The sequence below is a fragment of the Diachasma alloeum genome, unplaced genomic scaffold, assembly GCF_001412515.2.
Source record: "Diachasma alloeum isolate Michigan unplaced genomic scaffold, Dall2.0 Dall_scaffold_00198, whole genome shotgun sequence".
Taxonomy (NCBI): Eukaryota; Metazoa; Arthropoda; class Insecta; order Hymenoptera; family Braconidae; genus Diachasma; species Diachasma alloeum.
Window position 1 is genome coordinate 2085056 of NW_021680363.1, and position 16326 is coordinate 2101381.

Genomic DNA, 16326 nt, shown 5'->3' on the forward strand with positions numbered 1-16326 from the left:
CGTTATCATGTAGATCTAAGTTGAACAGCAGTTTAATTGTACTTTATTAATGCTTCAGGCGCAAACACGGAACCTAGGTGTCGCGGTCCTGGAAAATTAATGCAATCAGGATCATGATAACGTGGAGGATGCAAATAGAAAATTTGAATATCTATTGTGACATAATAATGCAGAAATGAGATTGGAAAACGTGAGAATGAAAAAATGAGGAAAAAAATGAGAAAACAGACAGATGAGAACACTTGAACCAATTCTTGTGAGGCAATTTTATTAAAACTCTCATGAATAGATTTTTCCACGAAATTTTGAATTGTATATGACTGAATTGTTTAAACTACCACTGGAATTATAATATGATAACAATTTTAAGAAGTATCGGGATTAAATTTATTGTTTATTACTAATGATAAAAGATTGTTTATAAATTATTTACAGAAAATGCTCGTAATTTTAAAAAATTGCACTTTTTAGATTATTTCATCAATCTTTGCCCAAAAGTAAAGTTTCTCATTTTTCTCAGATTTTTAAAATGTTTTCGAAAGGTTCAATATCCAGTTTCAATAATAAAATCATTATAAAATCATTACAAAATTATAAACTGATTTTATTATTTTACAATGGAGAAAAAATAGGTAAAGTACTTGGATATCCTCAAACCACCAACAGCCAATGTTGTTTCAGTCGAAAATTATTATCAGTGAAATGAAAATATCAAAAAAACTTCAGTGATCATGAAACATGAAGATAAAAATCTCAAGATTGACTTTTCGCGGTCATTCCCATAACTTCCCTCTGCCGCGAGAATTGATGGAAATTCAACAACTCGAACAATAGTCAATCAATGACTCACGCACACGACCCATTTTTCAAAATGTAATTGATGTCGTCAGAGAAGTGGGCCATGGCGACCACTCTATTGATCCACCAGAGCACTACGGGTGCTTCGAAATCAACAGCATTTACCCGAAAAAAAAAATGATGAAGGAAGGTATGTACCGACAGCCTCCCCAATGAATTTTACGAGTGCCTGACGTTGAAACGATGAATCTTCAAATTTGTATGAACCCAATGGACTGTTGAAGTACTGAAGCGTTAATCCCCCACCGTCCAGGCCGCCGGATATTTTTTTTTCCAAGCCTCAGCTGGCCATTATTTCGCACGAGTAATTGCAAACGTGTAACACACGAGCAAAAAGAAAAACAATATTTTGTAGAAAAAAAATGAACGGATTTTATTGGATTCTGTAGTACAAAGGTATTATACGTTATTTATTTGTTTTCATTTGGGTGTAGACATTATCTTCTTAATCAGCTATACACGTATCGATGTACATCACGTAAATACATATGTATAAATAGGTCTGTCGGTTAAATTAATTTTAGATCAGAGTTGAAATGTTATTTTTTCTCTTCAATTTTAAACTACGAAAATGGTGTTATCATTTTTTTTGACTATTACTAGGTTTTTCTCATTGTATTTCTATCATCAACTCGTGCAAAATTTCGTCTAATTCGTGTGATGAGCACTCTTCTCACATTCATTAAAATTTATGATTATTATTTAGGGAGTGGAGTGTCAAAACGTAATAAATAAAGAATGACATTTTTGCTAATTTCATTATTTTATCGAGAGGGAATTGATTGAGGGGAAAATGTCTGGAGACATTTCAGGTGATTCAATATTTAATGACGTGAAAAAGAACGTTCTGTTAGGTCTTACCAATTCACTACTGATTTATTACACTTTTTGAGATTTTCTTCTTCTAGCAATTTTTACACCTAAGCTTAATCCAAGAATATAAAAAACAAATAGTAGATCGAGAAAGTATTCTCAAGATTTATTCGATTTTTAATCGCACCTTTAACTATATCCCCTCTCATCATATTTCTATCAATAGTTCATAACAAGTCATTGATGTTATGTTATTTATTTACTGAATGAACGAGTAGGAATGTAAAGGAAAGCTGAATTAACTTTTTATCATTATTTAAAACTCGAGTCTCGTGGTAATTTGCCTGATGGCCAGAAATCATTTGGACTTTTGTTCTTTCAAATCTTTGGAGATGCTTTGCAGACTCGATCAGGTGGTAATTATGCATTTTTAAGGATATTTAGTTCTCAAAATTCTTTTTTTTAGGTTTATTCAATTTATCTCTTCTGCTTTTTATACCTGTGTGTGAATGTACGGGTGTGATCGTTGTAGGGGGCCTGGCACTAGGAGTTCGCATTTCTCGTTATACTTTGAACTACTCGTCTGCCCCACCAGGCCTCCAGGTTGAATGGCTCAAAGTCTGAAAGTATTTAATACGATATTATGTAATCTTAACGTCATAGATTGACGATGACAAATATTGCGAATGTAGAGGGTTAAATAATCATCTTTAAGGATATCCAAGTCTTTGGCATCAGAGCTTTTATTTGAGCCCCATTTTAATCTAAGTTTCTGGACATTTTACAATGATTTTATATTTTTCGTAAATAAATTTTTTTTTTTCGAAAGTTTAAGAAATTTCAATTATTTATTTATAAACAACGATTGTTTAAAACGAATACGAAAACGAAAACGTCTGAATGACGTTGAATATTCATGATTTTATTTTCAAATTTTTTTCACGCAATTTAATTGACAAATTTGATGATTAAAAATGGTTGAATGTGTAGTGTGGTCAGCACCAAACTGTAAAAGATAATTGGATATCCTTGGATATCCTTAAGGTATAAGGGATTCATAAATTGAAGGGAATATGAAAAAAATGGCAACAGAGAGAACGATTTCATACCTTTCAAAAGTGGATTTGGTTCTCTCTCCTGATAATACGTCACCGAAGCCCCGTTGCGATAATTTCGCGAATCCCCATGGGACTGATTGTGACTCATGTTCAGTTCTCTCGACACTGAATCCCACGCTGCAAAAATCATACAATAATGACACTCATGAAGACCATTTGTTACATCCGAAAACGTAAAAAATTGATTTCATTCAATTTGAAATGCACTCACAGTCACAGATGTATTTTATCAGGTCGAAATGTTGCGCTGACGACTCTGTGTTATATCGAATTGACATTGTGTTTGGCCTCTTGCCGTTCACCGCCGTCATCTGCGATCGTCCGCTTGAAAAAATCAAATCAATTTTGTTCAGAGAAAGAAGCGGGAGGAAAGGGGTGAACAGTAACAAGTTTAGGTGATTGTCCATTATCCCGAAAAACTAGGGGCTTCGGGAGAAGATATTAGACAATTTTTTTGCTGATTGTCCATTTATCTAGCAGAAAATGCTAAAAACTGGGTTTTCTTTTCTTCGATATTCAACTCTAAAATGGAAATTTCGTGAAATCATTTATTATTTTATTGAAGCAATTGATTGACAAATAATTTCTTATTTGATTCAAACAGTTATTGTTGCCTTCAGCAATAACATATGAGGATAGAAAAACTCCATAACTCATGAGAATGCAATAAATTAATTAAAAAATTTTGTTTTATTATTTAAAAAATTATTAAATAATTTAGAAAATAGTTAAATTATAAAACCAACTAATAAATAGTAGTAAACTAACTAACTAATAGTAGTTATACTATTTAGTTTATACTATTTAATAGTTGAATAGTTATAGGTAGATTTTTTTTATTAAAAAATTCTAAATCAGTTAATTAATTCAATTAATTAATTAATTTAGAATTTTTTGCGGAAATTCGCAGGGATCAAGTTTTGGGTGGTAGTCTTGGGATAGACCTTACGTTTTGTTTTTTTTAAATCAACACATTACGATCCAACAAGTTCGAAAATGTGATTTTCAGTGTTCGCTAATGAATTAATCAAATTTAATCTTTTTTTCTAAATACAAGTTTTATCGAGACGTATCCATCGACATTAATTAAAATTTCATTCATACGTCAATTTTTCTAATTTTTGAATTCTTTCAAAAATCGGTTGGCCCAGCATAACTAAAAAAATGCCCTGAATTTATTGAATGACGGCTCAAAAATTGTTCGAAGAAAATTGTTTGATTTACAGAACAGTTTTCAAAAATTTCGTGTTTTTGTTAAATTTTCCGGAAAATGAATCCTCCGACGGTTTCTTCAATTACGAGGATTCAAGTCCATTCAATTATGCATGAAAGGGTGATTTCAGTATACCTTGTCAATAACAAGGGAAAACTGGGTCAACGCCCCAAAAAACCTCGCGGGTCTCAAATTCGAAAATAGAAAATCCACTTGTGAACGAATTGACTCGGAAAAAAACCGTAAATTCTCATTCCCGACATTAGTGAGTGTATAAATATATATACAGCACCGCAAGCGTCACCTACACGCCTCTCTGCCCCGCACCGAAATAAATATCGCGAAACAAAAATGAATGTTCATGCGCAGGTGTGTAGAGATTAACGCGACAGTCGTATCCCTTTACAAACACTAGTTATCCAATTCGAATGGATAAACTAGAAAAAGCAAAAGGATATGGGACATTCCACGTTATTTCCATTAAAAAATGGTCACATTTTTATTTTCTTCTGATTGTTTTATATATCGCAGAAGGCCCCAATAACTAATTTTTCGAAGATGAAATTTTTTTTTTTTTTTTCGAAAAAATTATGCGGTTTCAAAATTTTTACATTTTGAAAAAAAATTTTCTTTCGTGATTTGTAACTCAATTAATATTGTTTGCCTCTAGACAAACAATTTTCCAAAGATGAACAAATGTTTTTTTTGAAAAAGGTATGTTGTTTTATAATTTTTGACAACTGGAAGAAATTTTTTCTTCCGATGAAAAAATATACATTTTACAAAAAAACGCAGAAGTACTTTTTCATCGAAAAAACATGGTTTGTTATAAACAAAAAAAATCCGATGAAAAAAGTGGAATTTTATCGATTTTGTTATAAACAATTCCATTTGTTTAAAAGAATAAATATTTTTTCTCAGAAAATAATCGTCGGGACGCTGGGTGTCAGGAGAAACGTCAGTGCAGCAAACATGGCCGAATGTATCTGACAATTCGCGGAACGAGATTCATTCACGAAAACTCTGAATAATTTTTCTAATTTTATAAGGAATTCCCAGGAGTAATCGATGGGGAAGCGATGGTTTTCACCTCGAAAAGTCGATATTTTCGATTGTTAACGCAGTGACAATGGAGTAATTGAATAAACAATCCGCCATTTGACATATTATGCTCCGACCCAACAAATGAATGGATCCCAGCCCCCATAATTGCAATAAAAATCGCGGAAAAAATGGCAAATACCTCATTTTGATGGAGTAAATCCAGTGAGTCCCCGGATGGTTTGAGAAATAAATTGGAGTGATTGGGGTCTAGCCTCTCGGTGAGCCCTCGATGCTCGAGGCCTCCCTTTGACAGTTGGACGCGTCCTCTCAGAGTCACAAACACGAGGTGCACGCGTGACTTATTTTTGTCCCATCAGCACAACGAAACGCGCGTTCACTTTTCCGGGTAAAATAGGACGTTTGTGTGGGGTAACCCACACTGCCGATGTCAATATTATTTCCACGAATTTATTCAGAAGTACGTGGGCGATACTCGGTAATGCAGATTCTTGTCGGTCGGATAAATCGATAAATCGAGGGAGCGCCATCTTGGGGGGAGAAATTCAAGCGAAAATCCCGCCATCTTTTCGGATTTCAATGATGAAGTGATTGGTCTTGCGGTTGCGCGCTCGCCGAAGGCGAGTGCTACCCTCCCAATTGTCGAAGAACCCTTTTCCCACGGGTATTGAACCCTATTTTTCATCACGACGTGTAGAAAGTGGGATTTGCGTACGCAAAATTTCACTTTGCGCACGAGCGATGAAAAATCTTTTTTTCCATATTTTCAGGCCTAAAGATTCTGAAAGGCCCGCAAAATTCATTTTTCACTTGTAAAAACAATTTTTATTTTAAAAGTAAAAAACCTGAAGGATTCTATCATTCCCAATATTTTTATAACTAAAACCGATTGCTTTTTGTTTGCAAAATCTCATTACTCCCCCAAAATGTCCATAATATTATCATTCGAATAGTAAAAAAATCTTCCGCGCAAGTGGGTAAATAGTTCTTAAATTTTTTTTTTTCTTAATTTGCGCGTTTAGATAGTATATTTCGATATGAGTGCGTAAAAGTTCTGCCCTCCCAATTGTCGAAGAACCCTTTTCCCACGGGTATTGAACCCTATTTTTCATCACGACGTGTAGAAAGTGGGATTTTGCGTACGCAAAATTTCACTTTGCGCACAAGCGATGAAAAATCTTTTTTTCCATATTTTCAGGCCTAAAATTCTGAAAGGCCCCCAAAATTCGTTTTTCACTTGTAAAAATGAATTTTATTTTAAAAGTAAAAAACCTGAAGGATTCTATCATTCCCAATATTTTTATAACTAAAAGCGATTGTTTTTTGTTTGCAAAATCTCATTACTCCCCCAAAATGTCTGATCTACAAAAAATCTCAAGTCAACTTTTCAAAATAAATATTTCCCGTCGATATTTCCTTAGCGATTCAGTCACTGGGACATCGACCTTACTGAAGTATGGAATTGACTAGAGTAGTTTAAACTTCCAAGCTCCCCTGCATGCGTCGGCGATCAGCTGACAGTCTCATGGCCTGATTTTTTTCATTCAATTCTTTTTTTCCCGCTTAAAACTCCAGAGAGACAATTATCGAGTATTCGTGAACAAGACGTCAGTGGGGTTTTTAAACTGATGCCGAGAGGATCGAGACGCATGAACAGAATAAAAGTGTCGCGAGTTCAACCTTCATTATGAGTTTACTCGGTGAGTTTTGTAATGACATTTGGGGGGGAAAGCATGACAGTTCGAATGACTCAACACTATTTGTCTCACTTCCTGCTGATTTGTTTATTCAACTGATTTTGACGCAGAGGATGCCGAAAAACAGGTGGATTCACTCATTCATCTGCGGATTAATCGGCCTCTGTACGATCAGAGCACTCTGAATCAAGAATTTTCGTATGAAAAGCCGAAAATATCACGTGAGACATATTTATTACGATTAAAAACTCAAAATACAACTGGATTTTCCGCTAGAGCATTCAGCAAAACATTTATTTTTCCCCAGTTATCGATAACATTTCGACGTCCCTGAAGCAACAGTCATGTCACTCTTGTGCAACATCAGTGCTACCCGTTATAGATTGGTTGAGGAAATATAAGTGGAGAGATCACATACTCTCGGATATTATTTCTGGTGTAACAGTCGCTATAATGCATATTCCTCAGGGCATGGCGTACGCACTACTAGGAAATCTACCGCCAGTCGTTGGAATTTACATGGCATTTTTTCCTGTACTCGTTTATTTCTTTTTTGGAACTTCCAGGCATGTCTCCATGGGTTAGTTATCTTGAAAAATACATCGATAGTGGAATGTCGAGAGATAACATTCAAGCGGGGGAACTTTCAGAAAATTTTTTCACGCCGTGCGCTGACAGAAATCAGTAACGAAGCGGTAAAATGATTTACGTCGACTCTTAGCTGAGTTTTCGAGAAATATCTTTGAATCTAAGGGAGATAGCGGAATTTTTGTAATTTCCTTTTTTGTAGGTCTCAATGCGCCCCGCAAAAGATGTTTGAATCAAAATTTCGCTATCTGTCTTAGATTCCGAGATATTTATTAAAAACTGACTAATAGTCAACATCGACTTGAATCGTTTGGCGTTTCGCTACTGAAATAAAAATAATTAAAATGGGGAATTGATTAATTTATGTTATTTCATCACTTCACTGTTGGAATACGTTTTATTATATTCTGAGATACAGAGATCCTCCAAGGCCAAACAGAAATTTACATCGATTACGTTGTCGAAACATTAAAGTCATAATTGTGTGAATAGTTCTCTTACTTAGAGTTTTATCCAGTTCCTTCACATGTTTAATTATTATTTAAAGAACTTTACTCACAATCATTTATTTATTTATTTATTTTATCAAGTTATTCGTTCATTATATTTAATTTTTTCCCGTACTCGTTTATTTATGTTCATTCCCTTTTTTAATCATTACTTAAAGAATTTTATCCAATGATTTTATTGAACTTCATTCACAATCATTTATTTATTTATTATACTTCATTAATTTGTTTATTTATCAAGCTATTCGATCATTCTATTTTCTCCTGTTCGTTTCTCCTTTTCTTAACTCGTTACAATTACACTGACACAGTCATTGCAATAAATTCGGTTATTTAGAAGGCCCTAACAGTCAGTCAATCCTCTCAACTCTCACATATTCAAAAATTATCACAATCATCGATCTCCATAAAAATGAAAATCAGGTAGAAGCGTCAGGTCACGTGCAATTGAAACAACGAGGAATGTTTACGGCTCCTTAACGTTACTCGATTGCAGGTACATTTGCCATTGTTTGCCTCATGACTGGGAAAGCAGTGGCAGCTTACTCAACCCCCCAAGACACCCTGAATGATGAATTAAATCGTAATGACACTGTGACAATTTATAGTCCGATGCAAGTGGCAACCGCTGTCACATTCACGGTTGGAATAATGCAGGTAATCCCTCGAATCGATTGTCAATGTCGGTGGGAGTTTGTAAATAACGAAATGACGGAGTTTTCATCCGCAGATTTTAATGTTCTTCTTACGGTTGGGAATCATTAGCACTCTGCTCAGTGAAACACTTGTTAATGGTTTCACAACTGGAGCTGCTATTCACGTACTCATGTCACAAATTAAGGATCTCCTGGGATTGAAATTACCGAGACGCAAAGTTTATCACTTTGAGATGATTTACGTAAGATTTTTTAAATATTCTATGGACTATTATTGCAGTGGTGAAGGGGCTCCTGTGGAATTGGTGCAAAAAACAAACAATTTCGAAAACGTTACTTGGCTCGATTTTTTTTTGTGTTGAATAATATTTTAGAGAACATTTTTCTGGCTTTAATTCTGAGAAGAGCGAGACGTTTTTATGCGTTTGGTTTTCAAGACTAAATACCTTTGGAATTAATAGAGGTTTTCGTGGGTTTGTCTTTTTAATACTCCAATGATATTCCCTAATTTGTATGTTCTAATCGAATTATTATTAAATAATAATAATCCGATAGATAAAATTTGTTATCGCTGATTTGAATTTTTTGCTATTTTTTAAATGTATTCTATGAAAATGTGAGGATAGGAATTGAATTTATGATAGACATCGAAAAATTAAAAATTCTGCTTTCGTGTTGATCTCGTTTCTCTTCCTTTCTTCACTTTCGTCCATCAGAATTAGATGATAGAAGGAAAATACATATATTTTTCTTCATTATTAAAAAACAACGTTTTGAAATTTTCAAGATTGAAAAATTGATGTTTAAAATTTATTTCTAATTTTTCTTCCCTGCATTTTCCGTATTTCCTGTTTCTGTGAAAGGAATACAAACACAGGAATTAAAAAAGTCAACTTCCTTTCATTTTTTAAGGAGAAAAAACAATTTGAAAATTTTCGACAAGACAGAAAAATAGATTTTTTCATTTTATTGATCCTGAAATGAGATCAAAGGGATGTAAAATATTCATATTCCTTCACATTTTTCGATCAGTGGTACTAATTAATTTAGATAAAAAGAAAGAAATGACAAACTTTAGGTATGATTATCGAAAATTATTTGCCGATCTGCGTTCTCACGTGATTTATAAGGAATTCCTCTTCATTCAATGTTGTAACTTGTGAATTAAGGAACAAAAATATGTGCAATAACAGTAAGAGTGAATAAAATTAAATTAATCTAATTGTGAAGACAGAAATGAAACAAAAATAAAATAACAGTATAAGTTAGTCTGGTTCTACCAGAATTGAGATGACTTAATCTCTCATTTCACCACTTAAAATTAATTTCAAATAAATGAAAATCATTTTAGACGACTATAGACACTGTGAGTGTACTCAGTACCCCAAACTACGCAGCTATCGTCGTATCGGCTGTTGCCATCGTAATAATGTGGTCGAACAATGAATATTTGAAGGTAGAAATCATCCCAATATTACAAACCACCAATTACTCGAATTCGTTATTAAAAATTACTGATTATCCCAGCCATGGATCAAGAAGAAATGCAACATGCCACTGCCAATCGAGTTGATTGCCGTTGTGACAGGCTCATTAATATCCAATTACTGTGATTTGCCAGGGCGCTACAGCATCAAAACTGTAGGTCATATTCCAACGGGGTGAGTCAATGTTTTCGTTTTACGATAAAATATCCCACGAATTAGGGGGTATCTGGGTTAATTGAAGGTGAGATTAATGATTCGACAGACTGCCAAAGCCCGAAATACCCACTTTCCAGTTGCTGCCGACTGTCGCGGTCGATTGCATTGCCATCACCATGGTCTCCTACACAATAACGCTTTCCATGGCCCTGATATTTGCCCAAAAACTTCAGTACGATATTGACTCGAATCAAGAGCTCTTTGCAATGGTAACAATTGATTTTTCGTAATATTATGGAGTAGTATGGGGGTAGGGTAGACGGTACAGTTGGTTCGAAAAAAATTTGTTCTTTTTCTTTTCGTCCGAAATGATTTTGTCCAAATCAGTAGCGAAGCGGTCCAGCGATCTAAGTCGATAATATTTCCATTATTTTTTTAAACTAAAATTCACATTAATTTTTAGCCATTTATACCATTAATGTTTACCCAAAATTCAAATTAAGGTTTATCTAAAATCTACATTAATTGTTAGCGAAAATCCACATTGGTTCTTATCTAAATATCTCCGCATCTAAGAGAGATAGCGAAATTTTCGTCATAACCTTTTTTATAGCTCTCAATTCGCGCCACAAAAAAGGTCATATCGAAAAGTTAGCTATCTTCCTTAGATTCGGAGATATTCATTGAAAACTGATCAATAGTCAGAATTAATTTGAACAGTTTTACCGCTTCGCTATTCAAACAGTATTTTCCGGGCTGTTGCGATGGGATTTTTTCCTCGTGTGCTGACCAAAAGTTCATTAGGAATCCAATCGAATTTTCCAACTCCATTGGAAAGCGCTTTTTCTGCTGGAATTATCCTACTACCTCGTACATACTACCTCAACTCCTTTTAACAATTATTTCTCTCAATCCTTCTCTCTAATTTCTCACTCCGGCATTAATTTTTCTTGGTGTTTAGGGCATTAGCAATGTAGTAGGATCATTCTTCCCCTGCATGCCAGTGTCTGCATCGCTCAGTCGATCTCTGATACAACAAACTGTAGGTGGAAAAACCCAAATAGCCAGTATTGTTTCCTGCTCTCTTCTATTAATTATTTTGCTGTGGATTGGCCCCTTTTTTGAAGCTTTGCCAAGATGCGTGCTGGCGTCGATAATTGTGGTACGTGATTTTAATGAAAACATAAAGCACATTTGCATTAGAGAATTGATTCATCCTTTTTCATCACTCGGCGATAATTCTTTGTTGAATGCCTCTGGATCTAGACGAAATTATGAAAATATAAGTATTGCATAATGATTGGACCCTGTAATTGGCTTCGACTGTTGGGTCTTCAATAAATCTCTTCAATAAATGAAATCACAAATAGCAAACAAATAGCAATTTATCTGTCTCACTTAGATCCAGAGAAATCAGCAAAGTAGAATAAAAAGTCATTGCGAGAGAAATTGAGGATTGAGGATCCAATAGAACTCAATCTCATTCTCGCGAGTTTGTTTTTGCGTTGAGGTAGTTGTTGATTTCAGGTGGCATTGAAGGGAATGCTGCTGCAGGCTAAACAATTGCCCAGATTCTGGAAGCTCAGTAAACTCGATGGAATGGTCTGGATTGTCACTGTACTCTCTGTTGTGTTAATTGGAATCGATATCGGATTGCTGGCTGGTTTAGTCACATCTGTTGCAAGCATTCTACTACTCAGCATAAAACCGTATGCCTGTTTACTCGGACACGTGCCAAATACTGATTTATATCTAGATTTGACGCGTTACAAAAATGTGAGTTCAAATTTTTTCGATTGGTGCGGTGTTTTTTGCTTTCGAATGGAAGCATTGTTTTATTTTTCTTCCTCTTTCGATTTCTTCACGTCTGATAGGAAGTGATTATCACGGGAATATCTAAGGGGAATATTTTTCGAGAAATTGCACATTTGGATAAAACAAAACTCGTTATTTAAATCTTTTGGATTCATTTCCACAAAAAAATAAGACATGTGAAAACGGGAAATTCTTCGCAAAAAAATTATCTTATATTTTTCGAAATATCTCCTCTTTCTGGTGATATTGCAATATAGAGGAAAAAATTTTGAATTTCCAGTACAAATTTAAGAATTTTTTAAATCCGTCGTTCTGTAATTTGTAATTCGGGATATTCATAATTAATAATTAATAATAATTTATAAAATTCGGGATATTCAGCGTCATTAACATGACAATTTGCCATTTCATTCTACATTTTATTTTCTTATTCTCAGTACAAAATAGGAAAATGAGTGACTCTGTTTTGAAAACTGGAAAAATTCCTTTTCTCTGAAGTTTTCTCGAAAAGAAATTCATTCGCAAAATTCTCAATCTAAAATTTCAGATTGTTGAGCTTCAAGGTATAAAAATATTCCACTACTGTGGAGGCTTGAATTTCGCCAATGCGAATCACTTTAAATCCCAAGTCTTCACTCTAATCGGGATGATACCGCAAAGAGTCTTGAAGATTCGCGCGAAAAGAGCGAAAAATTCACTGTACCAAGTGAACCAAGCGGATCATCGCGAAGAGGGCCTGAACTGCATTATAATGGACATGAGTGCACTGAGTTATGTTGACCCCAGTGGTATTAAAATGCTCCACACAATAGTGGATGAGTTCTCAACCGTTGACGTAGAGGTTTACATCGCCGGCTGCTCGGCCCCGGTATTTGAGAGTTTCGTTAAATCCGAGAAATTTGCGAAAGGCGACCACAGCTTCAAAATATTCGCGACTATTCACGACGCGGTTGCTTACGCCGGCGATAAGTTTATAATCAGATGATATTGTAGGAATTATAAAGTAATAGATGGAATGCTTCGTTTAAGGAATGACAAGGGTCATTCAATTCATCAATTTGACGATTGATTTAAATCAACAGTGAAGTGGTAAAACGTAACAATTGCAGACATTTCTACGCGTTTGAAAAAAATTCATAGGAAAACCTAGCGAACTCGCTAGACAATTCCACTTCTATTGGATTTCTACTGAACTTTCTATTAATTTTTTTCTGATTCTATTGAAATGTTCAATAGAAAATATTTTCTAGAAAAAAATAATAGAATTAGATTTTTCTATTGAGATATTTTCTATAGAATTTCCTCAGCTTAAGTTTCGAATGTTTTTTTATTCTATTTTGTTGATGGAAAGAAAAGAAATATGATAAAAATAGAAAATTTGAGGCGAGGGAATTCTATAGAAAATATCTCAATAGAGTAATTTTATAGAAATCTGATAGAACTGTCCAGCGAATTCGCTAGATTTTTCAATTAATTTCTTTCGTGGGTGTAATCAGATAGTAATTATTATTATTAATTATCATTAATCATTTGCTTGTATAATTATCTCGGCGAAGAAGGGTAATATTCAAGAACATCAAAATATCCCTCGATATTTTCTATAAAATTACTCATTATGATAACAAATTTATCAGAAATTGTAGAAAAGTTATAAATTGTTATTCCAAACTCGTGTTTTACCACTTCACTACAGAATGTTATTATGAAACTATCAATTGTTCATGTATCTCGGTTAATTTTGACTCACGAGAAAGATGAACCAGCGAACAATTATGAACTTAGGAAAAATAGCATGACAAGAACCACAATTCCATGATGACAATAGTATTATTACTGTATCTGAATGTACTTTAGTAGCGGAGTGACAAATCTTGAAGTTTTGCATTATCTTATTCTGTCACTTGACGAACGCATGGGCACGAACAACTGACAGCTCTTCCCGAATAATCGTGCAGTGCATGACAATAATCAATTATTAGAAACTCGAGACAGAAAATGAATGAAAAAACGATATTTTCTCAGTCGGTGACATCGCACGGTCTGTGATATCGAGCATATGTTATAGGTCCGATTAAGGGGAGGTTCACCTCGGGACAAAAACTTCTTCGGTTTTTGAGGAAGAAATTTTTTTAAATAGGGGAGGTTGCAGTAAAACGGAAACTTCTGACTTTTTTTTAATGTCGATGAGGGGTTGAAATGTTGATGAAATTTGATAATTTTTTTTTTCAATGCAAAGAACAATTCTTTCCCTTTGTAACGAGCCTAAACTGAGCTCAATTGATGAATTAGTTTCTGAGTTATGAACAAATTTAAAAAAGTCTAAAGTGTCCATTTTACCCCACCCTCTCCTACTATTTTTCAGATTTTTTTAAGTTTAATTTTTAGTTACAAAAATTCAATTTGCCAGCGAATGGAGACAATTTTCTTCTACAGATTCGTATCCCTGAGGCAAATCCACGGGAAAAATAGAAAATTAAAAAAATTTTCCTCGAAAACCGAAGGCTTTTTTTCCAGGGGTGAATCTCCCTTAACAATTGCTAAACTATTAGTTAAACTGCTGAAGATTCAATATATATTTCTGTACTGTGCATAACTGATGTGTGCACTTCGCGAGAATAAAAATTTCATTTTTTGGAAAACAAATTGAAAAGTACTATTTTTCAGATTTTTAAAAATTTTAATTTTTGGTTACAAAACATTGAAAAAATCTTATTTTGAGTGGACGAAGATAATTTTGGCGTACAGAATCGGATTCACGAGGGAACACAATGGGAAAAATAGTACTTTCAAAATATTTGCCTCAAAAAACGAAAGAGATTTTTTTCCGGAGTAAATCTCCCATAAAAATTGCTAAACTACTAGTTATACCACTGAACATTCTCAAGACATTTCTGTATTGTGCATTACTGATGTGGGCACTTCCAAAGACGTCATAATGGAATTCCACGTGTTACTTATTCAATTGAGAGATAAAAATGACGACGATAATTGTACATAAGAATTATGTGGATCTCCGTCATTTCTGTACTTATGTAATTGTTGATTTTTTTTTTTCAACATGGAATAAAATATTTTTGAACTACTACGCGAATAAATTGTTTTATTTTCAGTGAAGCAAACAGGATTTTTCATATTTTGACGAATACGAAATTGTCTGGTTACAAAAAAAGCCCCTGACTATTTTTGATGGCACAATTCATTAATACGAATCCACAAATTTCATCTATCTCGTGCAATAATACCCAAACGTCCAGCTATAACGATCCCACAAAATTATAATTTATTTAGAAAAAAAAACAAAAGAACTATTTCGATTTTTGAAAAAACTAAAATTTTCTAACGAAATCTGGAATTTTCTAAAATCCTGATCGATTTTTTCCCTAAACGCGTATTCACACCAAAAATTGGATAAAGGCGAGGTGAAATGGACCACACAAACCCGTCAAAATTAATCCCACCGAAATAATTAATCAACCCAATTAACTAATACAAAGATAACGAAAAAACCAACGATTATCGAAATTCAGGGGTTTGAACAGATCCGATCGATTAGCCCCTCATGTGTAGATATTCCAAATTTTTATTTTTAGAACCTCTAAACATGACAAATGTCTCTAAAGATGATGTCTGTTTTCAATTGAACAGCAGAGTTGTGACATCATTGTCTAGGAGGACAATGGGGTCTAGGAGTATGTATAGAACGTTGGCGTCTAGGAGTCTCCCCTGGTTCAAAACCATCTTTAGAGGCCCTAGCACGCCATTTCTCGACCCGCTCTTTCATTTGAACCAAAAAAACATTCATATCTTGTCTGACATCGCTGCTACAAACTCGGGTTTTCAACTCGGGTTTTCAATTGAATTTTCAATAACGCCTTTTTTTTCAGGGGTGATTTTTCAAAAATTTATTTTAAAAAAAGTACTAACTAGAAAATGTTTTTTACTAGCTCGCAATTTTCTTCAAAACTACTTCAATGAGGAAAAAAATAAAAATTTGGAATATCTATACATGAGGGGCTAATTGATCGGATCTGTTTGAACTGTCACGTGCAATTGGAGTTCACTGAGTTCACGGCGAGATGGCGCATCGGCCGCCCGTGTGCGTGGCGACCCCGCCCCCAGTGTGATTCTTCTCCATTCATAGTTGACTATATAGGCTATATTCCTGCCTCGGAGTGGGACACATCCGAGTGAGAATACGTAAATATTTAGGGGGACTGACGAGTTTGTTCTATAATACTCAGATCGGTCGAGGGAATGGGAGTTCGATACGTAACCTACAATTGGTAGTGAAATAATATCGTCAGTCGTATATACTTTATTAAATGTGAGACAGCAGACGACTGATCTCACATAA

At 34.4% G+C, this 16326-nt stretch overlaps 2 protein-coding genes across 2 annotated transcripts; one reads left to right on the forward strand and one right to left on the reverse strand.

Moving 5' to 3' along the window:
- Positions 1-1242: 1242 nt before the first annotated feature.
- On the reverse strand, positions 1243-5547 carry LOC107048903 (MAPK regulated corepressor interacting protein 2). Its single transcript, XM_015272348.1, has 4 exons — positions 5246-5547; positions 3001-3113; positions 2781-2906; positions 1243-2291 (listed from the first exon to the last, which is right to left on the reverse strand). The coding sequence occupies exons 1-4, from the start codon at positions 5248-5250 to the stop codon at positions 2215-2217; spliced, it is 321 nt and encodes a 106-aa protein (XP_015127834.1). The 5' UTR covers positions 5251-5547; the 3' UTR covers positions 1243-2214.
- A 1037-nt stretch (positions 5548-6584) lies between these two features.
- LOC107048904 (solute carrier family 26 member 6) lies at positions 6585-13154 on the forward strand. Its single transcript, XM_015272349.1, has 11 exons — positions 6585-6764; positions 6872-6982; positions 7069-7341; positions 8355-8515; positions 8589-8756; positions 9866-9970; positions 10042-10175; positions 10264-10426; positions 11119-11319; positions 11685-11933; positions 12520-13154. Exons 1-11 carry the CDS (start codon positions 6752-6754, stop codon positions 12955-12957), a joined length of 2016 nt encoding a protein of 671 aa, XP_015127835.1. The 5' UTR covers positions 6585-6751; the 3' UTR covers positions 12958-13154.
- Positions 13155-16326: the final 3172 nt, after the last annotated feature.

Bases quoted from the DNA above. Each gene is read 5' to 3' on its own strand.
- LOC107048903 (XM_015272348.1), bottom strand. The intron at 2,907-3,000 runs GTGAGTGCATTT...TGATTTTTGCAG, and splicing joins GATAAAATACATCTGTGACT to CGTGGGATTCAGTGTCGAGA. The intron at 2,292-2,780 runs GTATGAAATCGT...AAATACTTTCAG, and splicing joins ACCAAATCCACTTTTGAAAG to ACTTTGAGCCATTCAACCTG.
- LOC107048904 (XM_015272349.1), top strand. The intron at 9,971-10,041 runs GTAGAAATCATC...TGATTATCCCAG, and splicing joins CGAACAATGAATATTTGAAG to CCATGGATCAAGAAGAAATG. The intron at 11,320-11,684 runs GTACGTGATTTT...TGTTGATTTCAG, and splicing joins TGCTGGCGTCGATAATTGTG to GTGGCATTGAAGGGAATGCT.